The 23,460-nt window shown below is 39.1% G+C and overlaps 1 protein-coding gene across 2 annotated transcripts in view; it reads left to right on the top strand.

The window, feature by feature from the left end:
• LOC130919455 (gamma-aminobutyric acid receptor subunit gamma-3) overlaps positions 1-23,460 on the top strand; it is a 61,218-nt gene that overhangs the window by 19,558 nt on the left and 18,200 nt on the right. For both annotated transcript variants that reach the window (XM_057842192.1, XM_057842191.1), the window contains 3 exons: positions 12,112-12,332; positions 12,778-12,860; positions 23,278-23,415. In XM_057842192.1, coding sequence (XP_057698175.1) covers positions 12,178-12,332; positions 12,778-12,860; positions 23,278-23,415 — 376 coding nt within the window. In that variant the 5' untranslated portion in view covers positions 12,112-12,177. The remainder of the gene's footprint in view (positions 1-12,111; positions 12,333-12,777; positions 12,861-23,277; positions 23,416-23,460) is intronic.

The following is a 23,460-nucleotide window of genomic DNA, read 5'->3' as shown; positions in this document are numbered from 1 at the left end:
CTGTCCACAACCTCAGTCAGTCACACTCCAAACTCCACTATGGCCAAGACCAAAGAGCTGTCGAAGGACACCAGAGACAAAATTGTAGACCTGCACCAGGCTGGGAAGACTGTATCTGCAATAGGTAAAACGCTTGGTGTAGAGAAATCAACTGTGGGAGCAATTATTAGAAAATGGAAGACATACAAGACCACTGATAATCAACTTTGATCTGGGGCTCCATGCAAGATCTCACCCCGTGGCGTCAAAATGACAACAAGAACGGGGAGCAAAAATCCCAGAACCACACAGGGGGAACTAGTGAATGACCTACAGAGAGCTGGGACCACAGTAACACAATGGGCCGCCAAGGACTCAAATCCTGCACTGCCAGACGTGTCCCCCTGCTGAAGAAAGTACATGTCCAGGCCCGTCTGCGGTTCGCTAGAGAACATTTATATGATCAAGAAGAGGACTGGGAGAATGTGTTATGGTCAGATGAAACCAAAATGGAACTTTTTGGTAGAAACACAGATTCTTCTATTTGGAGGAGAAAGAATACTGAATTGCATCCGAAGAACACCATACCCACTGTGAAGCATGGAGGTGGAAACATCATGCTTTGGGGCTGTTTTTCTGCAAAGGGACCAGGACGACTGATCTGTGTAAAGGAAAGAATGAATGGGGCCATGTATCGAAAGATTTTGAGTGAAAATCTCCTTCCGTCAGCAAGGGCATTGAAGATGAGACGCTGGGTCTTTCAGCATGACAATGATCCCAAACACACAGCCAGGGCAACACAGGAGTAGCTTTGTAAGAAGTTTTTCAAGGTCCTGGAGTGGCCTAGCCAGATCTCAACCCCATAGACAATCTGTGGAGGGAGTTGAAAGTCCGTGTTGCCCAACGACAGCCCCAAAACATCACTGCTCTAGAGGAGATCTGCATGGAGGAATGGGCCAAGGTACCAGCAACAGTGTGTGAAAAGCTTGTGAAGAGTTACAGAAAACGTTTGGCCTCCGTTATTGCTAACAAAGGGTACATAACAAAGTATTGAGATGAACTTTTGGTATTGACCAAATACTTATTTTCCACCATCTTGACCTTGAAATGCTTCTTACGAAGCATTTTTTTCCACATTCTGTCATGGTTGAGATCGCATTGTTGAGAAGATCTTATCCAAGGTACTTAGAGACCAATTGAGCAGTTCCAGGACGCATAAGATTGTTACAAAATTAATCACAACTAGACAGTGTTCGCGTATGTCAGCAGGTGAATAACAACTGATGTTCTGTCGTTGTGACAGAGCTGATTATTAAGGCACGTTATGTCTCACTTATCTTTTGTCTTTCCTTCTCCTCCACTTTTTGTTATGGGAACACTATGTAGTGTCTGTGTGTCTGGCTTAACTCCCTGATTTTGAACCTTGTACAGTTCTTATCCATGCTAGAGGTCAGACTCTTTAACGGTATCGAGTAAGATCTTTATATTTCTTCTTATTTAAGTTCCACACATGCTGCCTGCTGTTGTTGGGTCATTGTCTTTCCCAAGGTCTGTCGAGTTCATGTCTATTTCGCCGTCCCTCGCCCTCGTGTTCCTGCATCCTCTGTTTAAGTTTTTTTTGCCTTTTGTTTGTACTATATGTTTTTGTTAGTTATCATTGAAACTTTTTGGGAGTTCATCGCCACCCTGCCTTGCCTCCCTGTTGTTTTCCCTGCTTTTGAGTCCACCATGCCCAAGCATTGTGACACACACCACATTCTTCTTTCTTACTCTCAATAAAATAAAAATAAAAAATTTAAAGCAAAAATACAAAGCCACGTATTCCCATTCCTTCTCGCTAGCACACAAAGGCATCAATTTCATTTAACTTTCAAAGAAAGGAGTAATAACTATTCATTAACATGCTATTGCTAAGCTATTGTGCAGCGGTACAAAAAAAGACGGAGGGCGGCATACCTGCCTGAGAGCTTTTGTTCTCTCACAATACCACAACAATTTGCTCATACACATTCTATAATTTCAATTTTTAGCCGACAGACTGAGCCAGATAAGTGCTGTCTAAATCAATATAGGCAAGGATTCAAGTTTTTTAGGAGTAAGTTGCTAATACACACAAGCATAAAGTCAAATAAGAGCTTACGTCATGACAAAACAGTGGATTGTGCACGTCATTAGTGATTTACTGCTCATTATAAGTGAATCACAACTTGCCTGAAAGAGGACTACCATTAAAGCCATTATGAGTCACACTGTGCTAACATGTATTGTATTTTCTCTGACTATATATACAGTGGGGCAAATAAGTATTTAGTCAACCACCAACTTCTTGTGCAAGGTCTCCTACTTGAAAAGATTAGAGAGGCCTGTAATTGTCAACATGGGTAAACCTCAACCATGAGAGACAGAATGTGGGAAAAAAAAACATAAAATCACATTGTTTGATTTTTAAAGAATTTATTTCCGAATTAGAGTGGGAAATAAGTATTTGGTCACCTACAAACAAGCGAGATTTCTGGCTGTCAAAGAGGCCTAACTTCTTCTAACGAGGTCTAACGAGGCTCCACTCGTTACCTGTATTAATGTCACCTGTTTTTAACTCATTATCAGAATAAAAGACACCTGTCCACAATCTCAGTCAGTCACACTCCACTATGGCCCAGACCAAAGAGCTGTTGAAGGACACCAGAGACAAAACTGTAGACCTGCCCCAGGCTGGGAAGACTGAATCTGCAATAGGTAAAACGCTTGGTATAAAGAAATCAACTGTGGGAGCAATTATTAGAAAATGGAAGACATACAAGACCACTGATAATCTACCTCGATCTGGGGCTCCATGCAAGATCTCCCTCAGTGGCGTCAAAATGATAACAAGAACGGTGAGCAAAAATCCCAGAAGCACACGGGGGGACCTAGTGAATGACCTACTGAGAGCTGGGACCACAGTAACAAAGGCTACTATCAGTAACACAATGCGCCGCTAGAGACTCAAATCCTGCACTGCCAGACGTGTCCCCTTGCTGAAGCCAGTACACGTCCAGGCCCGTCTGCGGTTTGCTAGAGAGCATTTGGATGATCCAGAAGAGGATTGGGAGAATGTGTGATGGTCAGATGAAACCAAAATAGAACTTTTTGGTGGAAACGCAGGTTCTCATGTTTGGAGGATAAAGAATACTGAATTGCATCCGAAGAACACCATACCCACTGTGAAGCATGGGGGTGGAAACATCATGCTTTGGGGCTGTTTTCCTGCAAAGGGACCAGGACGACTGATCTGTGTAAAGGAAAGAATGAATGGGGCCATGTATCGAGAGATTTTGACTGAAAATCTCCTTCCATCAGCAAGGGCATTGAAGATGAGACTGGGCTGGGTCTTTCAGCATGACAATGATCCCAAACACACAGCCAGGGCAATAAAGGAGTGGCTTCGTAAAAAGCATTTCAAGGTCCAAGAGTGGCCTAGCCAGTCTCCAGATCTCAACTCCATGGAAAATCTGTGGAGGGAGTTGAAAGTCCGTGTTGCCCAACGACAGCCCCAAAACATCACTGCTCTAGAAGAGATCTGCATGGACGAATGGGCCAAAATACCAGCAACAGTGTGTGAAAAGCTTGTGAAGCGTTACAGAAAACGTTTGGCCTCCGTTATTGCCAACAAATGTGATTTTCTGTTTTTTTTTCCACATTCTGTCTCATGGTTGAGGTTTACCCATGTAGACAATTACAGGCCTCTCTAATATTTTCAAGTGGGAGAACTTGCACAATTATAGGTTGACTAAATACTTATTTGCCCCGCTGTATGTATCACTTTTTTCCCCATAGTTTCTATGGGGTGTGAGAAGTTTAGGAAACAAGTTACAGTATGTTGCGTTGTTTTAACTACAATGGAAAGTTTAAAAAAGTTTAGGAAAACAAATATTCTTAGTTGTTGTATAGAGTTCATTTTGCCTACACTTATATATTCGTCAAACCCTTTCTTTTATCCCAGGCAATAAATATTTTTAAACTATCCTAACTTTCATATTTTTCACCCTTTAGTCAAACCTGAGCATAAGTTGCACGAGCAAAAAAAAATTAACAATGAGAGAAAAAAAGCAATGTATAAGTCGCGCGAGAGTATAAGTCGCAATTTTTTAGTTATTTAATTTATAGTAATAACAAAATGGAGAACAATAGACCAAACAGACGACTGTTAAAGTAACATATTAACTGTTATTTACAGTATATACAGTGGTATGAAACAGTATCTGAACTTTTTGGAATTTTTCACATTTCTGCATAAAATCACCATCAAATATGATCTGATCTTTGTCAAAATCACACAGATGAAAATACATTTTCTGCTTTAAAGCCACTCAAACATTTACAGGTTTTCATGTTATAATGAGGATAGCATGCAAACAATGACAAATGGGGGGGGGGGGGGGGGGGGGAGAGATAAGTAAGTGAACCCTCTGCCTAAGGAGACTTAAAGAGCAGTTGAAACCAATTTTTGCCAAGCATTTTAAGTTAGGTATGTGCCCCATCACTGATAATAATGCCCACAATTAAAACACACACCTGGTAAGAAATGTCTTGATGAGAAGCATTGTCTGATGTTCATCATGGCTCGGTCAAAAGAGCTGTCTGAAGACCTGGGATCAAGGATTGTTGATTTGTATAAAGCTGGGAAAGGATACAAAACCATCTCTAAAAGTCTGGATGTTCATCAATTGACAGTCAGTGAAGTTGTCTACAAATGGAGAAGGTTTGGCACTGTTGCTTCACTCCCAAGGAGTGGCCGTCCACCAAAGATGATGCCAAAAGTTCAGCGCAGAATACTCAGGGAAGTAAAAAAACAACCCTAGAGTGTCTGCTAAAGACTTACAGAAATCACTGGCACAGTCCAATATGCACACATCAACTATATGTAAAACTATGGGCAAGAATGGTGTTCATGGGACGACTTCACGGAAGAAGCCACTGGTGTCTAAAAAAAACATTGTTGCTGGTTTAATGTTCGCAAAAAGGCACTTGGACACTGCACAGAGGTTTTGGCAAAATATTTTGTGGACTGATGAAACCAAAGTTGAATTGTTTGGGAGTAACAACGTCATGTGTGGAGGAAAAATAGAACAGCTCATCCCCACAGTGAAGCATGGTGGAGGGAGCATCATGATTTGGGGCTGTTTTGCTACCTCAGGGCCTGGAGAACTTGCAATCATTAATGGAAGAATGAATTCAAAAGTTTTGCAGAAAAACCTAAGGCTGTCTGTCAGACAGTTGAAGCTAAAAAGAGGATGGATGCTGCAACAAGATAATGCAACAAAACACAGAAGTAAATCAATTTCAGAATGGCTTCAGAAGAACAAAATACACGTTCTGGAGTGACCAAGTTAAAGTCCAGACTTGAAATCCATTTAGATGCTGTGCCATGACAGAGGTTGTAGGTTTGGTCTCAACATTGGTTAGGACGGTGTAACAGCATAATCTGCATGTACATTTTTTTGCTCGGGATGCGACATAAAAATAAGACCAAATAGATTGGGTGAACGGGGGGGGCTACATTTCACACGAATATGAACCTAATTAATTGATAGGCTAAATCAGGGGTGCTCATTACGTCAAATATAATCGACCAGTCAATCGCAACGCTAGCGTGGGTAGCTCTCGGCATCCCAAGATTTTTAAAAACGTAAATAGTTGTGATTATGTTGTGTGAGCAACGTATGAGTTTATGCAGCACCCCTCACTTTCTAAGCAGCTTCTTGCTGACGTTTTTTTGGTTCTATAGTTTCCAGCAAAGGTAACTTCATTTCTCAGTTTAATTAACGTTAACAGTAGAAAACAGAAACAGAAGGACACTTGTCTCTAAGCAGCTTTCTACTCGAGTTTTTCAGGTTAGCAAGTTCACACAGTTTTATGTTATGCCAACTCTGATGTAGGTCTGACTTACTGTAGCAAAAATAGTGGTGTTTCCCACCTCCACAACATTGGTGTTTTTTGAAATTACTTACCATGGCTGCTGCTGGCTGAAAAAAACGAAAAATATCCCTCTTCTTGGGAGGAGGCGGCATGTTATCGACATAGGGGCTGTGCAAGTGTGAGCGTGCATGTGTGTTGGGGATGGGTGACGTCATCAGCCAATCAAACGTGTGTTTGAAGGGGAAAAAAATGGACCGGTGCATTCAGCAAGTGAAAACGGTTTTAACATTTTAACATAATGAAAATAATTCACTTAACCCTTTAACACCTAAGCCTATTTTGGCCCAATTTGCATGCATTTGATGTTGCCTTTATATTTCAAAGAAAAAATGTTTACAATGGCCAAGTTGGGTCTCTTTTTTCAGGACACCTTGAATTGCGTGTCTAAACTGTTGTTTTCTTCACTGACCAATTATAATCCACATTTTGGACCCAAAAAGACAAAAAAAAAAATCCCAAAATCTTTTTTCAAAATTTGTAATGTTGATGTCCCATTGACCACCAAACATGCTCGACCAACTGTTTTGAAGCTTGATAATATTTATTCAATTTGTTAGGATAAACATTTAATAGAAAAAAATAAGATTGAATAGTTTTATGTTTGACAGTTCAAAACAAACAGCAGCTATGGTCATAGGCGTTTTTGGCCTTCACACATACTATGGTCAAAACAGATTATATACTGTGCAAAATAGTGAGAAAAAAAATTATATCTATCATCTAACACAAAAAGGGTTTGGAGGATATCTCTTTGTGAAATTATGTGTTGTACCCATCACCTTATCAAAAGTATATATGTACATGCAATCAAGCTTCTCGAACACACATCTATATAAAAATTAAAAAGAGTATAGTGAAGAAAAAATATATATGGCGGAAAACACAGACAAGACTGAAAAAGCAGTTTCTGCTCTTGCACTCCTTTTTAAAAGAAACTGCTGTATTTTAAGCTAAAACAACTGTTGTGTTTGATAGAACAATATGTCTATATACTGCCATAGCAGATTCATGGCGCATGAAGCCCCTGAACTATGTTTAATTTGTCCGTTTTACCCTGAAAACCCCCGTTTACAGACGTCGCGCAACCGCTTTTGTTTTAACCCAGCCATAAAAGAAAGCTAATTAATTATATTTATTATTCAAAATGTCTGTCGTTTTTAGCTTAGAATCATTAATTGATGTCTCATATTTCGTTTAAAAAAAAAAAAAGACTTTAAAAAATTATTCACTCACATATTTCAAACTTTTAAACAATGAAAAAAATGGCGTCTGTAAAAAAGTCACGGATATCTACCTCACAACTATCGCTTAATTGTATTTTTTTTGTCACTGTCGCATTTTTTGCGATATTTTAGATGAGGAATAATCGACCCAAACAAAAAAAAATTTGAAAAAAAACGTTTAAAAGGGAAAACATATGAAAAAGAAAATCTCGACCACTCCTTGATGTCTGCGATTTCTGCATCGCGAGCCTTGTTATATTACCATGTTTCACACATAAAAAAAACCCAAAATCCAGCTTTGGCCATTCATAGCTGTGTCTCAACACTCAGTGATACATAAAAGGTGGAGTTTTTGGATCAAAACAAGATAAGTATGCGATAATATCTCGTTAAAGTCATGGTGTCTGTAATTCTGTTCTCGCGTGCTCTTACCTCCAGATAGGGTTTTGCTGTTTAAAAAATATTTTTTTTTAAAAAATGCCCTCCTGCTCAAAATTTTTCTTCCCCCAGAAAATTGAGATTTTAAGCTTTCCAATGATGTATCACACATGCATATCGGACAATTTTGAAAGTTGGCTAAATTGGGGGTCTCAGAGCGGAACTTCAAGTCACCTGAGTGTTTTCCGCCATATAACATTGTAAAAAAGTATTTGAAAAAATATTGACAAGTAGTTTAGTTCATTCAAATTTTTCAGGTATGTGACCCAGTAAAGTTTTATTTATTTATTTTGCGCACTCAAAGCTTCTTCTCGAACAGGTCACGGAGCCTACTCTTTCGCCGTTTGCGCGCTGCTGTCACTTCTACTCGCCGAGACGCCGACTCATCCCAAGAAAACAACGACAAATACGGCTCATCTTCTTCCTTGAGTTAATGAAATAATCCATTAGCTTGGGCTAAATGTAGTTTTAGATTCATTCTGCACGTTTCAAAGTCGCTCGCTCAATCCAACCGGCCGTTGCTTGCTTAGCATGCCTCCCTTTCAATAGTTGGCGCCTCGCTCGGAAATTTATTAAAAATGATCACATTCATTTCGTCCTTCTTGACATCACAACGGCTCTTGGGATATGTAGTCTTTTGTGCTGCTTTCGGTTTTGAAAAAGGACAAGAAATGATGGAAATATGGAGATGGATACATGGTCCATGCAGCTTTTTAATGCATATTTATGAGTGCAATAAAACTACAAAACTCAAATGACATTATCTCCCCTTTTTTTTTTTGGCCGATTGACTTCAAATAAAAACTGGTGTGGACATCAAATTCCGTACTTTCAAATGAGACCAACCAGCGGCACGATCAGATCTTTGTCAAAATCACACAGATGTCAAAGCAGACTGTTTTTTCATCTGTGTGATTTTGACAAAGACCTGATCACATTTAATGGTGATTTTATGCACAAATGTGAGAAATTCCAAAAGGCTCAGATACTTTTTCATATCACTGTAGATGAAAAAAAAAAATATTTGCATTGATTCTAATTTTAGTAGCAAAATGCAAACATTTGCTCGCAGTCTGGAGCCTGCCTAGCGTCGTCAGTGGCGGCCAATGAATTAAACGAGTGCCATGTAAATCATAATCCTTGCATAAAAGGGTAAACTAATCCTTGTTAAACAAACTTTCTTTTGAAAGCATTTTGGGAGCTGAACAGCCGGGGAGTCCATCGATCCCTTCCCAGCACCGCGCCCGTCTTTGTCTAATGGGAAATCATCCCACAGATTAGCAAGTTGGAGATGTCTGCTATTTCACAAAATCTACCTCCACAAATGCACTCTCACACCGGCTCCATTTATTCAACCTGCCATTATAGCCGGGATAACGCTCCATTTTTCTCGTTCCGCTCCCCGCAGCGGCACACAATTAAAGGTCGCCGGCGCCACGTGATCCCGTTGATTATAGACTTACTGGTAATTGGCCTGCTACTCAAGCCGCCTTGGCCAAAGGTCAAACGCTACACAAAAATATTTAGAAAGCCGGAGGAGGTGGAAGTTTTTTGAATAGAAAGCGCTGCCATGGGGATCTGCTTGCGACTTCACTTAGCACTGAAATACAGTAATAATAATAGTAATTCAGACTGCATGCAGTGAGGAAAGTGCACTAGCACCCGCTTATCATGACAAATCATCAAAGTGATTGTCTAGCTTTCTAGGGGGTGTCAGTGAGGGAGAATAGCTGATTCAAAATCAAAATGGCTAACTTCCTACTTAATTTTAACCGTTAGTTCCTGTGACTTTTTCATGCGTCATATTGTAATGGGACACATGTTCTGTGTGTCGATTGGGGAAATTGATGTTGAAGTCTCATTTTCATCAAGGAGGTTGTAAAAGGATAATTTCTTCAAACCAAAATGGCCGGTGAAGATGAAAAGGTGGATTTTCTCTTTTCACTAGAGTTGTTATAAAAGCGTTTTAAAATTATATCAGATAATATCGACATCAGTTTTGGGCCAATTTTGCCTTTAAAGTGAATGTAAAAGCCCTTGGCTTTGAACAAGGGCTGGTCACAGCTTAGCACAGCAGTTATGCTAAATGACCACTGGGTTGTTTATGGCAGCCCTTTTTATTTTTGTTTTAGTCTTAGTCTTATGGACAAAAATACTTATAAGTAGGGCTGTCAAACGATTGAAATTTTTAATCGAGTTAATCACAGCTTAAAAATTAATGAATCATAATTAATTGAAATTCAAACCATCTATAAAATATGCCATATTTTTCTGTAAATTATTGTTGGAATGGAAAGATAGACACAAGACGGATATATACATTCAACATAATTTACATAAGTACTGTATTTGTTTATAATAACAATAAATCAACAAGATGGCATTAACATTATTAACATTGTTAAAGCGATCAATGGATAGAAAGACTTGTAGTTATTAAAAGATAAATGTTAGTACAAGTTATAGTAATTTTATATTAAAACCCCTCTTAATGTTTTCGTTTTAATAAAACATTAACATTCTGTTAAAGCGATCCATGTATAGTCTGTCCATGGCGTAATTCCCTCGCACTTCTAGGTGTGACGTAATTCCCGAAGATTGCCGAAGAAAAGCATTTTCGTTGTCAAGGGCTATGGGTTAAACAAAGAATCTGGAAGGGTTGCGTTAAAAAAAAAAAAAAAAAATGCTTATAACTGTTTAGCCATAGATATTATTCAAAAACATGGTTGGCCAACCTTACTTCACATTACTGCTTTAAGTGTTCCGAAATAGTTTTGTGAATTAATAAGCGTCAACAAAAATTTCATTGCTAAATGAGCAAAAAAAAGAAAATTATTAGATTAGTCGATTAATCGTAAAACTAGTTGTCTGACTAACAGGGCCGGCCCAGCCTATACGCAGGCTATGCAGCTGCCTAGGGCCCCTGACCACTAGGGGGGCTCCAATCTGGCAATTGTTTAATTTATATTCTATTTTGTTTACTACAGTTTGCTTAATTTGAATTTTGTGAGTTTTGATACTTGATTACAAGCTTAAAAAATAAAAATTCTTCCTTAACCTCTTTCCTCTTTTAGAAAAAGGTTTGGCGCTATCTACTGTAAGTACTGACAATCATTTGGGGTGAGATGTTTGAAGTATGCAGTGCAACAAAATCTGATTAATATACAAAATATGGACATATGGGTTGGATTGCATGTATGGGTTTCACAGTACACTGTGACGAAATGATGGGCCAAAAATATGGGCCCCTTTGCATTATTTTGCTTAGGGCCCCCAAATGGCCTGGGCCGGCCCTGCTGACTAATCAAGAGAAAATATGTCGTTTAGGACAGCCCTTGTGTACCAGAACATATTTCCTCCACACCCTTCTCACCTTTTTAACCCGTGACCCATGAAGGGAGCCCCTGGATATGTTCGCCTTAGGCCCCAAATTTGCTAAGTCCGCCACTGACTGTAACTCAACTTTTATCATTTACCCCCGCAGTTATTATTATCTGGTCTTTGCCTTTTTGGCAAAGCCAGATAATGTTATTCTGCCACTTTATTATTATTTATTCATTTATTAATCAACTTATTCTCCGCGTTTTTTCGGCGCACCGCACAGCCCGTACCGCTGCACCGATCGGCACCGTTCAGGTATCGACACGTCTGGAATTTTCGTGTGACTGTGGCTTTTTGTCAAACGGCCCTCGAAAAATTTTCCGTCTTCACGTAAACGCTGATTTTCCGATTTTTAAAAAATTTTCAAAACGCTACTTGTCCTACAATTTTTGACCAAATCACATAATTTGGACATCAAAAATTCCGGGATGGTGAGGGACATAAAGATTGTATAGAATTTGGAAAAAATTTACGGTTCCCCGGGAATTTGCCAAAAACTTTCCCATTCATTTTTAATGGGAAATGTCCCATTCACTTTAAATGGGATTTCCAATAGAATCTACATTGCATTGTTGCCATTGACGGCCATGTATGTCAAATCTATTGATGCTAATGGACTTGAATTCTATCAACGCCTATGTAACTCAATGCCATTGACGGCCATGGACGTCCAAAATGTTTCCCATTCATTTTCAATGGGAAAAACAAAAAATTCCTCAGATAAACAGGAAATGACCCGATATCAATAGGACGCGTCCCCCAAACTTCCCCGATTCCACTGACGCTTTTGAAGGGTGCTGCCATTGACGGCCATAGACGTCCAAATTTCCCATTCATTTCTAATGGCATTTACTTTGTTTAATACCATTGACGGGCATGTTTGTCCATTCTATTGATAGCCCTGGGCGGGGGTAAGATCTGTATCGCCACACGGCAAAGACCAGAAGTTTTTGTTTTTTTTTAAATGTTACTATCTATTGTCCCCCCTTAACTTTGAAAACGGATCTCCGCGCTTTTTCATGACCTTTAGAATGCGTAAATGATCCCAGTATAGTTCCTTTTCAGGTAAAAGCAGTTCCTCGGAAGAAGATATTGATAATAAGAGGGCTCGATTATGATCCGATTCTTCCAGGAATACCAAATCGACATCATCTTCGCGCAGACATGGACCGACAGCCGTCTGCGCTACAATAGCACGATGAAGATCTTGACGTTGAACAGCAACATGGTAGGCCTCATCTGGCTCCCGGACACCATCTTCCGCAACTCCAAGAACGCCGACGCCCACTGGATCACCATGCCCAATCAGCTGCTTCGAATATGGAACGACGGCAAGATCCTTTACACCCTGAGGTACGCAAATTCAAAACTGTTTCCTGCCTTTAATGAGTCTTGTAGGAAGTATTGGCTCCGTTGCAAACGTCGAGGGCCTAATATCTGCTGATTGCACGAGAAGCCGACGATGAAATGTCAACGGGTATTAAATATGCCTTGACTTGATGGAAGCAAACAAAGATGACATTTGTGACAGCTTTAGCCAGAGTGAAAAAAATCACACATTTCCTTCCTTTTTTCCATTTTTCTCTCCTCTTTAAAGGTTACGATAGTTAAAGCTGAACTTTGGTACAAAGTGAATATGGAAGTTTTTTCTTTTCTTTTACGCCTTTGGATAAATGGGCAGTCAGAATGACATTATCGCTATTTTATTAGAGTAGAAATGACGGTACACATGCAAAAATGTCACACAAAAATAGTGGCAAACATTTTTTTCTGTCAACAATGGCTTATTTTTTTGCAGACTGACCATTAATGCCGAGTGCCAGCTGCAGCTGCACAACTTTCCAATGGACGAACATTCATGTCCGCTCATCTTCTCCAGCTGTGAGTATGCAACATTGACTTTATTATATACAGTGGTACCTCTACATACGATCGCTTCGACACACGAACTTTTCGACATCCGACGTAAAATTTGACTCGCCATTTGTTTCTACATCCGACGACATGCTCGAAATACGACGACAATGGCAGCACCGCAGACGAATGCACGGCGGATTTTCTTGTGTGACAAATCAACACAGGTTTCAGAAAAGGTTGGTACAGGTGGTGAAACAAGGAAAAGGTTGACGCTTACCTTCTAAATAAAGATGCAAATGACAGAAAAATATGAGCGTAGGGTGGGCATCCGTGAAATGGCTCAACAATACATCTCCACGGTCCTCCTCCGACCATCGTTCGCCAGTCTTTATAAGTTAAGCTGACAATTCTTATTGTGGTAACATCTCCAGAGAAATCGCCAGCTTCGCCACGTTTTCAGCATTTCTTTCACAACTTATTCAACACAAAACGCCTGCTGTCTGCCGCAATTGACGATGTTCTCAAGAAAGCATTGAAAGCGAAAGTAAACTTTCACCCGCTCCCCTCCCTCTTTGTCACGTCAGCGCCGCGGTGCCTTCAGGTACAGAAAAAAACGTCCGCCTTATTAGAACCCGTTTCGTTACACTATTAAAGGAATTATTGTTATTATTATATTATTAATCCGATTTTTATTTATTATTTATTTGTTTTGCTATATGTAATTGCCATTTGTAATAGTACCAGCAGTATTTTTTAAGGATTTAGTGCAGGTTTTTGGGCTGTGGAACGAATTAATGGAATTATAATGTATTCCTATGGGAAAATCCTGCTCGACATACGACCATTTCGACTTACAAACAAGCTCCTGGAACGGATTAACTTCGTATGTAGAGGTACCACTGTAGTTTGATTTCATGGTTGTTTAAGATTTAGGATTCACTTCTAGGTTACCATGTCAACCTTTGTGTGATGGTTTGTGTTAAAAGTCCCAAATAATAGAAAGTAGATTGTAGTACTGCAACGAATAATTGATTAACTCGAGTAATTGATTAGAAAAAAAGCTTCGAATCAGATTTCGTTTATATGGAGTGACGTTTTAATGGTTTGTTTTGAAAGTTGCATTTTTATTGATTTGAGTGGATACACTGCCCTATCGTGGCAACGGTGAATATGCCATTACTCGTCTAACATGGCTGAATCCAGCTGCCCACTGTTAAGACCAGCATAAGATATGTTTTTGTTGGAGCTAATATGTTTGTTTATGTACTGTAATTTTCAGACTATAAGCCGCTACTTTTTACCTTCATTTTGATACCTGTGGCTTATAGTCCATTTGTTGATTTATTTGGGTTAATAGGTAACACTTTATGTGACAGCGGCATCATAAGACTGTCATAAGACCGTCATAATTATGACATGATACTAAAGTTGCACCGATACCGATACCAGTATCGGCAGGGGGCGCTGATCCGGCCCGAATTGGTGGTATCGGTATCGACGACTACCAACATTTAGAGCGCCGATACCATCTACTGGCATCATTTGGACACAAATGTACTGTCCTCCCCACGTGAGCTAACTTCCCAAATCCCGATGCATAACGTTTGTATGTCTTTGTCTCGTAATTATCAAACGAAATTAACGCCTTCGTTATCAATATTAAGGATGTAAGCTACAACGCTTATCCGCGATGTTTCGCTGCTCATCTAACATGGCATTCACAAACGATTAGCATGCGTAAGCTTACGCCTGTTGTTGCAGCGCCGATGAGATCAGAAAGCTTAAGACCGTGGGAGACTAAGCAAACTCATGGTTTCGTGATGAACAATGAGTGGCAAATTAAGAGCGCCGTACTTCAAACTCGTTCTGTTTATGAAAGTCGAATGTCATATGCTGGTGTTGTGCAGTAATGAGCAGAAGTGACTTCTGTGGCCAGAAAACACTCTAGCGGCGCAGTGCGCACACTAGATATCATCAAATAGCAACCTAGATGTCCTATGTTAGATCCCATGCCAACTCTCGCGCGCACACACTAGATATCATCAAATAGAAACCTAGATGTGCTATATTAGATCCCATGCCATTAGCTGCGCGAGCCCAGAGCGACGCGTAGTCCATATACTACATTGATGAATTAGAAACCGCCATGACTGAAGACCAAATCAATCCATACCAGTGACTATAGATGATGCTGCAAATACTGTTAATTCAGTACGTGTTACAGATGGACTCGGACCACAAATAGGATGTTTTGCTTATATGGTAAATATAGCTGCTAAGATAGCTGCAGCAATCAACAGTGTGCCCCACTTTACAAACAGTAAAGATTGTTCTCAGCACTTATATACAAAATTTCTACAGCTCAGTAAGAAGTAAGCACATAAATATTATGCACTAAAATGCTTGTTTATATCATGGCACTGTTATTTTTGCTTGTTAGCAAATAAAATAAATAAATAAAATAATAATAATAACAGTTGTATTTTCTGTTTCAGAGCATTAAATGTATTGAATTGTATCGAAAATCGTACCGAACCGTGACTTAACTGTATTGTTGCATCCCTTATACGTACACACACACATATATATTAGGGCTGTCAAACAATTAAAATTTTTAATCGGGTTAATTACAGCTTAAAAATTAATTAATCGTAATTCATCGCAATTAATCGCAATTCAAACCATCTATAAAATATGCCATATTTTTCTGTAAATTATATATATATTCTGTAAAATGTTGGAATGGAAAGATAAGACACAAGATGGATATATACATTCCACATACGGTACATAAGGACCGTAGTGGGCATTTCACGCTACTGCCATTTAAATCTGTCTATGCTGTCCTCACTCCGAAGCGTCTACTTTTTCCAAAGCTAGACAGCTAGTGATCGACGCCTTAATAATCAGACTTCTTCCTTTTTCATCTGATTTATTAATAAAATGGCCTCAAACCATTGTCCTCTTTAGACCGTCGTAAAACTACAAAAAAAAGTACACAAGCATTGCATTAGCAACAATGTTAGCTTAGCACGCTATACAGGTTCACTAAACATAAACAAAAAGCGTCTCATACAAAAAATATAACATTTCGCTTACTAACATAATATGTACATTCTTTACAACAACCATACTTACGGACAAATCTTGTCCAAGGATCATATAAGCACAACATTACAACGTAGGCGTCAGCCCGAGACGTCATGCAGCCATATTGAACTGGCAAGAAAACAATAAACCATGTCGCAAAGCGACCACAAGAGTTCGCTGTTAGACAGCACAAAAAGCCTTGCTGTAAAACTTACCAAAAGGCAGAATACTGTCTGAGTGGGACATATGCATTAATTGCGTCAAATATTTTAACTTGATTAATTTTAAAAATTAGTTACCGCCCGTTAACGCGATAATTTTGACAGCCCTAATATATATAAATAAATATATATATATATATATATATTTTTTTTTTTTTTTGCAAACAGAGTGGTATCGGAATGGTATCGGTATCGTCAGATACTGCAAAGCCAGGTATCTGTATCGGTATCGGGCCCAAAAAATGGTATCGGTGCAACACTACATGAAACTATCATGTGCATTACTGAAAGCTTATATCTAGGGCTGTCAAACGATTAAAATTTTTAATCGAGTTAATTACAGCTTAAAAATTAATTAGTCGTAATTAATCGCAATTCAAACCATCCATAAAATATGCCATATTTTTCTGTAAATTATTGTTGGAATGTAAAAAAGATAAGACACAAGATGGATATATACATTCAACATACGGTACATACGTGCTGTATTTGTTTATTATAACAATAAATCAACAAGGTGGCATTTACATTGTTAACATTGTGTTAAAGCAATGATCGGATCCGATCAGAAATTGCAACTTTGAGTTAAAAGTTGCCGCGAATTCAGCGATTACAAAGTAAACACGACAAACTTTCTTTAAATAAAGGACTACTTACGTTTGATCATTTTGCCATTTTCGTGTTGACCATTTGGCAGCTACACGCTTCTCCGACGTCGGCCAGTTTGTTCAGCAGTCATTGTCCAGCTGCTTCCATGGCGAGCTCTCCTGTCCGTAGTAGCAGGGGAGCTAGGGTTGCCACCTGTCCCATAAAATAAGGAATGATCCGAAATTGGGAATTAAATGTTGCGTTCCGTATTGAACTAATACGGAATATTAATGAATAGATACATTTCTATGCATTTTAGGAGTTTTGGGGATGTCCCTTTTTTTCTCTGCCTGTACAGCTTTGGGCGCGAAGGGGGCGTCCCGTTTTTCTTATTTCTGAACCCTAATGGGAGCGAGCTGTAAATTGCTCTCCGCCGGGCGGTTTCCCAATCAGCGAGGACAATCGACAACCCAGTCGTCATGTGAAATGATCCGGGCTAGTTATGTGTGATTTTCCGCTTCGAAGACTTTGAAACATCACTCGGTTCGGGTTAGCATGTCAGCTAGCTGTCATGCCTCTTGGTTTGTTTACATTCTCCGAAGCCGGGGAAGGGAAATGACATAAGGTGTCATAAAATATAGTTCGGGAGGTGCGACAGTGAAGGTGAAGTCGACAGTTTTGACCATCATAGAGTAATTTTGCCGTGTCGTCCTGAATAAATGCATTTTTATTATTTCATATTCCATTTAGCACAAGACTGTTATTTGTCATGACCATGCCATTTATTTAGCAATTGGGGGAAAAAATACTTGGATAAAAAGAATATCCTGTAAAAATATTTAAGTAGAGAGACTGAAACAATGACATTTTGCGGCTCTCTTGGTCGCGTTTTCCTTGTTCTGAATAAGTCCCCCTCAATGAGCTGCATACTAAATCAGATGAAATTGTGACTCCGCTGACGTCATCCACCTGTTGAGGACGCTAGAGCCCTATAAGGGTAGGCGTGGCTAACCGACAGATTAAAACACTAATTTCTCGTCATCTTCGCTTTGCTAGATTGTTGTATATAGTCGAATCGTCTAAAAATATGATTCTAATTCACATAATAATCCTATTTAAGACTTTCTTTCTTCTGTTGTACGCACTTTAATATGCTTTTCCTTTATGTTGCCTACTTCTTACTTATGTATGGGATGAATGGTTGCTTTGGTCTCTGTAGTAATATACTGTAGCGCAATAGAATAAATCACCACAGCGCATCTAAATATGGAATCTTTTTACAGGGCCTCTCAAAGGGAGCACTTAGTCGTAAATGAATGGGGATTCACTCTTTAATGCCCGCTAGGACGCTTCCTAGTGAGCGGTCGCTGAATGCAATGAAAGCCGCGGGGGGCGGGGAACTCCGAGCCGTTCACCTTTACTTAAGGAAGTCAGTGGACGTGACAGCCGTTTCCATGGCGACCAGTCCACCTTTATTCCATGGAAGTCCATTCCGAATGGAGATCGGGAGGGGGCGTGTCTCTTGGGCCCTTCCACTAATCAACTCATTAAACGCTAATACACGCCCCACTCGGTTATACGCCAACTGTTAGCATGCTAGCATCCGATCAATTCTCAATCAAAATAGTACGTGACTGATACTCGACACGAGCTAATATATCACTTAAAATTGTTGGTTGGAAAACGAGCCGCGTGCTGCGTCAGCAATTTGAAAGCTATTATGAGCTATCCATTTCACACCAGTACAGACACACAAAATTGTTACCCTTCTCAACAGCAATTTCTCTTAATAGGATTGCCTTTAGCTACATAATTAAACACGGGCATAAGTACTAATTGTTTTTCAAACATGCTTGATGAATGGTCGCAATTAACTTCTACAACACTCTCATCAGCTGTTAATGATGCTCTTTGTGTTTGTATAGCCATTAGTAACATGAAAACATCACAGTGGAAACATTTTGTAATAGGTGTTTATTGCTTTGAATCAATTAAAGACAGTATTGAAAAAATATTTTATTATTTACTTATACACTGCCATTAACAGTCCAATTCATTTTAAATGGTAGGGCTTGCAGAGAACATTCACTACTGCTGGTTACTAAAATCAACAGTAGGCTAACGCCATTTTTGTCATTTTAACTCTATGACCACCATTGTTGTTGATAGACGTCCAATCCAATTTCAATGGGAGGCAAGGGGAAAACAAGTCGATTTTCCTTTTTATAGGTTCTTTTATTCTTCTAATGAACAGGAGTTGACAACACACGATTCAGGAACAAAAAGAAAGCAATAATCACCTACGGTATATGGCGGAAAACACAGACAAGACTGAAAAAGCAGTTTCTGCTCTTGCAACCCTCTTTAAAAAAAACTGCTGTATTTTAAGCCAAAAGAACTGTTGTGTTTGATAGAACAATATGTCTATATGCTGCCATAGCAGATTCATGGCGCATTAAGCCTCTGAACTATTTTTAATTTGTCCGTTTTACCCTGAAAAACCCCGTTTACAGACGTCGCGCAGTCGCTTTTGTTTCAACCCAGCCATAAAAAGAAGGTAAGTGCTTATATTTATTATTCAAAATGTCTGCCGTTTTTAGCCTAGAATCATTAATTGTAGGGCTGTCAAAAGTATCGCGTTAACGCGCGGTAATTAATTTTTTAAATTAATCAAGTTAAAAATATTTGACGCAATTAATGCACATGTCCCGCTCAGACAGTATTCTGCCTTTTGGTAAATTTTACAGCAAGGCTTTTTGTGCTGTCTAACAGCAAACTCTTGTGGTCGCTTTGCGACATGGTTTATTGTTTTCTTGCCAGTTCAATATGGCTGCACGACGTCTCGGGCTGACGCCTACGTTGTAATGTTGTGCTTATATGATCTTTGGACAGGATTTGTCCGTAAGTATGGTTTATTGTAAAGAATGTACATATTATGTTAGTAAGCGAAATGTTATATTTTTTGTATGAAACGCTTTTTGTTTATGTTTAGTGAACCTGTATAGTGTGCTAAGCTAACGTTGTTGCTAATGCAATGCTTGTTTACTTTTTTTTTTGCAGTTTTACGACGGTCTAAAGAGGACAATGGTTTGAGGCCATTTTATTAATAAATCAGATGAAAAAGGAAGAAGTCCGATTATTAAGGCGTCGTTCACTAGCTGTCTAGCTTTGGAAAAAGTAGACGCTTCGGAGTGAGGACAGCATAGACAGATTTAAATGACAGTAGAGTGAAATGCCCACTACACACCTTATGTACCGTATGTTGAATGTATATATCCATCTTGTGTCTTATCTTTCCATTCCAACAATTTATTTTTATAGAATATATATATAATTTACAGAAAAATATGGCATATTTTATAGATGGGTTGAATTGCGATTAATTACGATTAATTAATTTTTAAGCTGTAATTAACTCGATTAAAAATTTTAATCGTTTGACAGCCCTAATATATATGTATATATATATATATATATATATATATATATATATATATATATATATATATATACTGCATATACATTCATTCATTTATATTCCATGCCGCTTTTCCTCACGAGGGTCGCGGAGGTGCTGGAGCCTATCCTAGCCAACTACGGGCAGTAGGCAGGGGACACCCTGAACTGGTTGCCAGCCAATCACAGGGCACAAGGAGACATACAACCATTCACGCACACACTCATACCTACGGACAATTTAGAGTGTTCAATCAGCCTACCACACAGGAAGGCCGAAGCCCGGGATTGAACCCTTGATCTCAGAACTGTGGGGCAGATGTGCTAACCACTAAGCCACCAGGCCGCCACTGTATATACAGTCATGTGAAAAAAATAGGACACCCTATAAAACCCTGTGTTTTCGCAACAGTGAGAGAGAGTTCACTGCTAAACTCAGGTTGGGTTGCTGAATCAATAACATTACAAAGTGTTGAGAGTTAGATTGTCTTTTGTGTTGTTAGATCCAGTGTGCCTCTGTCAGAGGTGAGTAAATTAAGCCAACTGTATTTTTTGATGAGACGTTACTACTTAGCACGGAGTGCTAGGATAGTTAGCGTTTATGCTAATCAGTGTCTTAAGGTTTGTATTGTGTTTCGGAGAAGCATATTAGCATTTGAGTTATTGATGGATAGTAAAGTTGTTTCATTTCTTTCTATCAAGAAACCACAGACATAAAACCATTTATACGGTGGGCAAATAAGTATTTAGTCAACCACTAATTGTGAAAGTTTTCCCACTTGAAAATATAAGAGAGGCCTGTAATTGTCAACATGGGTAAACCTCAACCATGAGAGACAGAATGTGGAGAAAAAAAAACAGAAAATCACATTGTTTGATTTTTAAAGAATTTATTTGCAAATCATGGTGGAAAATAAGTATTTGGTCAATACCAAAAGTTCATCTCAATACTTTGTTATGTACCCTTTGTTGGCAATAACGGAGGCCAAACGTTTTCTGTAACTCTTCACAAGCTTTTCACACACTGTTGCTGGTATTTTGGCCCATTCTTGGCCATTTTGGCCAGATCTCCTCTAGAGCAGTGATGTTTTGGGGCTGTTGTTGGGCAACACAGACTTTCAACTCCCTCCACTGATTTTCTATGGGGTTGAGATCTGGAGACTGGCTCGGCCACTCCAGGACCTTGAAATGCTTATTACGAAGCCACTCCTTTGTTGCCCTGGCTGTGTGTTTGGGATCATTGTCATGCTGAAAGACCCAGCCACATCTCGTCTTTAATGCCCTTGCTGATGGAAGGAGATTTTCACTCAACACCTCTCGATACATGGCCCCATTCATTCTTTCCTTTACACAGATCAGTCGTCCTGGTCGCAGCAAAAACAGCCCCAAAGCATGATGTTTCCACCCCATGCTTCACAGTGGGTTTGGTGTTCTTCGGATGCAATTCAGTATTCTTTTTCCTCCAAACACGAGAACCTGTGTTTCTACCAAAAAGTTGTATTTTGGTTTCATCTGACCATAACACATTCTCCCAGTCCTCTTCTGGATCATCCAAATGCTCTCTAGCGAACCGCCACCGGAGATTATCAGTGGTCTTGTATGTCTTCCATTTTCTAATAATTGCTCCCACAATTGATTTCTTTACACTAAGGGTTAGGGTTAGGGTCAGCTCTTTGGTCTTGGCCATAGTGGAGTTTGGAGTGTGACTGACTGAAGTTGTGGACAGGTGTCTTTTATACCGATAATGAGTTAAAGCAGGTGCCATTAATAAAGGTAACAAGTGGAGCCTTGTTAGACCTCGTTAGAAGAAGTTAGACCTCTTTGACAGCCAGAAATCTTGCTTGTTTGTAGGTAACCAAATACTTATTTTCCACTCTAATTTGGAAATAAATTCTTTAAAAATCAAACAATGTGATTTTCTGTTTTTTTTCCCACATTCTGTCTCTCATGGTTGAGGTTTACCCATGTTGACAATTACAGGCCTCTCTAATCTTTTCAAATAGGAGAACTTGCACAATTGGTGGTTGACTAAATACTTATTTGCCCCACTGAAAGAGCTTAGAATTTCCTTTCAACACAAACACCCGTTCCAACTGTAAATTGTCATACAAGAGAGTGTGCTTTGAAATTGGATTTGGATTGTATTTATTAACAAGTGTTGGATAAAACCAAAAAAAAAGATTCATTACAGTCTGCCTCCTCCTTATTCGATTTGGTTATTTAATTTATTTCACGAAAATGAATGAGTCATTGACACAATTTATATCAGCGTTTTGCCCACAAGAGAAAAAAAATCTCAACACCATTTTTTTTTTCAAATTTGAAATGAACAGGACCTTTGTCTGATTTGTGTAGTGAGAAATTATTTTTATGTTTTCTACTCAGAACCTTGATTAAAAACTTTAACAAGTTTTATTTACTTAAAGCAGTACAGCTGTAGACTATAGTTAAGTCAGGAAGCTGTAGTAAAATATTATTTTTGAAGGAAATAGTCATCAATTTTGTCTTCATTTTTACTTACAAACGGCCTAAAACGACTTCAAGTTAAATTGTGTAGGTAACTTTAAAAAAGTGACATTTATCGATTAATCGTTTCATTATTTGTCGGATCAATTGATTATAGAATAGCTGTAAGTTGCAGCCCTTTTGGCTGCCATTGAAAGTGGTATATTGTACATCCAATCCCTTTTGACTAGGCGTTCTGGCAGTTTCAGCTGCTGAGCGCAAGAGTGGTCTAACTCCGTTTTTCTCATTGGCTGCAATTGACAGTGATAGAGGTCCAATCTATTTTAACTGGCAGTGATCCGTTAGTTTGAGCTACTTAGAGCGATATTTACCGCCGTCAAAGGCAGCCAATGAGCTTGTGTATATAAATAATTTTAAAAACTTGAAATTGAGAATTCTCCGATTTTGTCAGCATAACTATGATCGTTTACCATCATGACATAGACCCGTAGTTATGCTAGTCGTCATAGATATACAGTTAATCAAGTTGAACACAATGGTAGCCTCCGAGATTAAAATCTGTTTTGTTTTGTTTTGTTTTGTTTTTTGTAATCGCTGGTCTGTGGTTTGAATGGTTTCAGATGGATACCCGCGAGATGAGCTAATCTACAAGTGGAGGAGGCACTCGGTGGAGACGGCCGACCAAAAGTCCTGGCGCCTCTACCAGTTTGACTTCCTGGGCCTGAGAAACACCACTGACATTATCAAGACCACAGCAGGTATTCCTTTCAAAGCCCTAAAATTCAAATGCAGCTAAAGTCGTA

This window comes from Corythoichthys intestinalis, chromosome 7, assembly GCF_030265065.1.
Source record: "Corythoichthys intestinalis isolate RoL2023-P3 chromosome 7, ASM3026506v1, whole genome shotgun sequence".
In the NCBI taxonomy this organism is placed as follows: Eukaryota; Metazoa; Chordata; class Actinopteri; order Syngnathiformes; family Syngnathidae; genus Corythoichthys; species Corythoichthys intestinalis.
The sequence above is the reverse complement of the archived record's forward strand: the minus strand, read 5'-3'. Positions and strand labels throughout refer to the sequence as shown.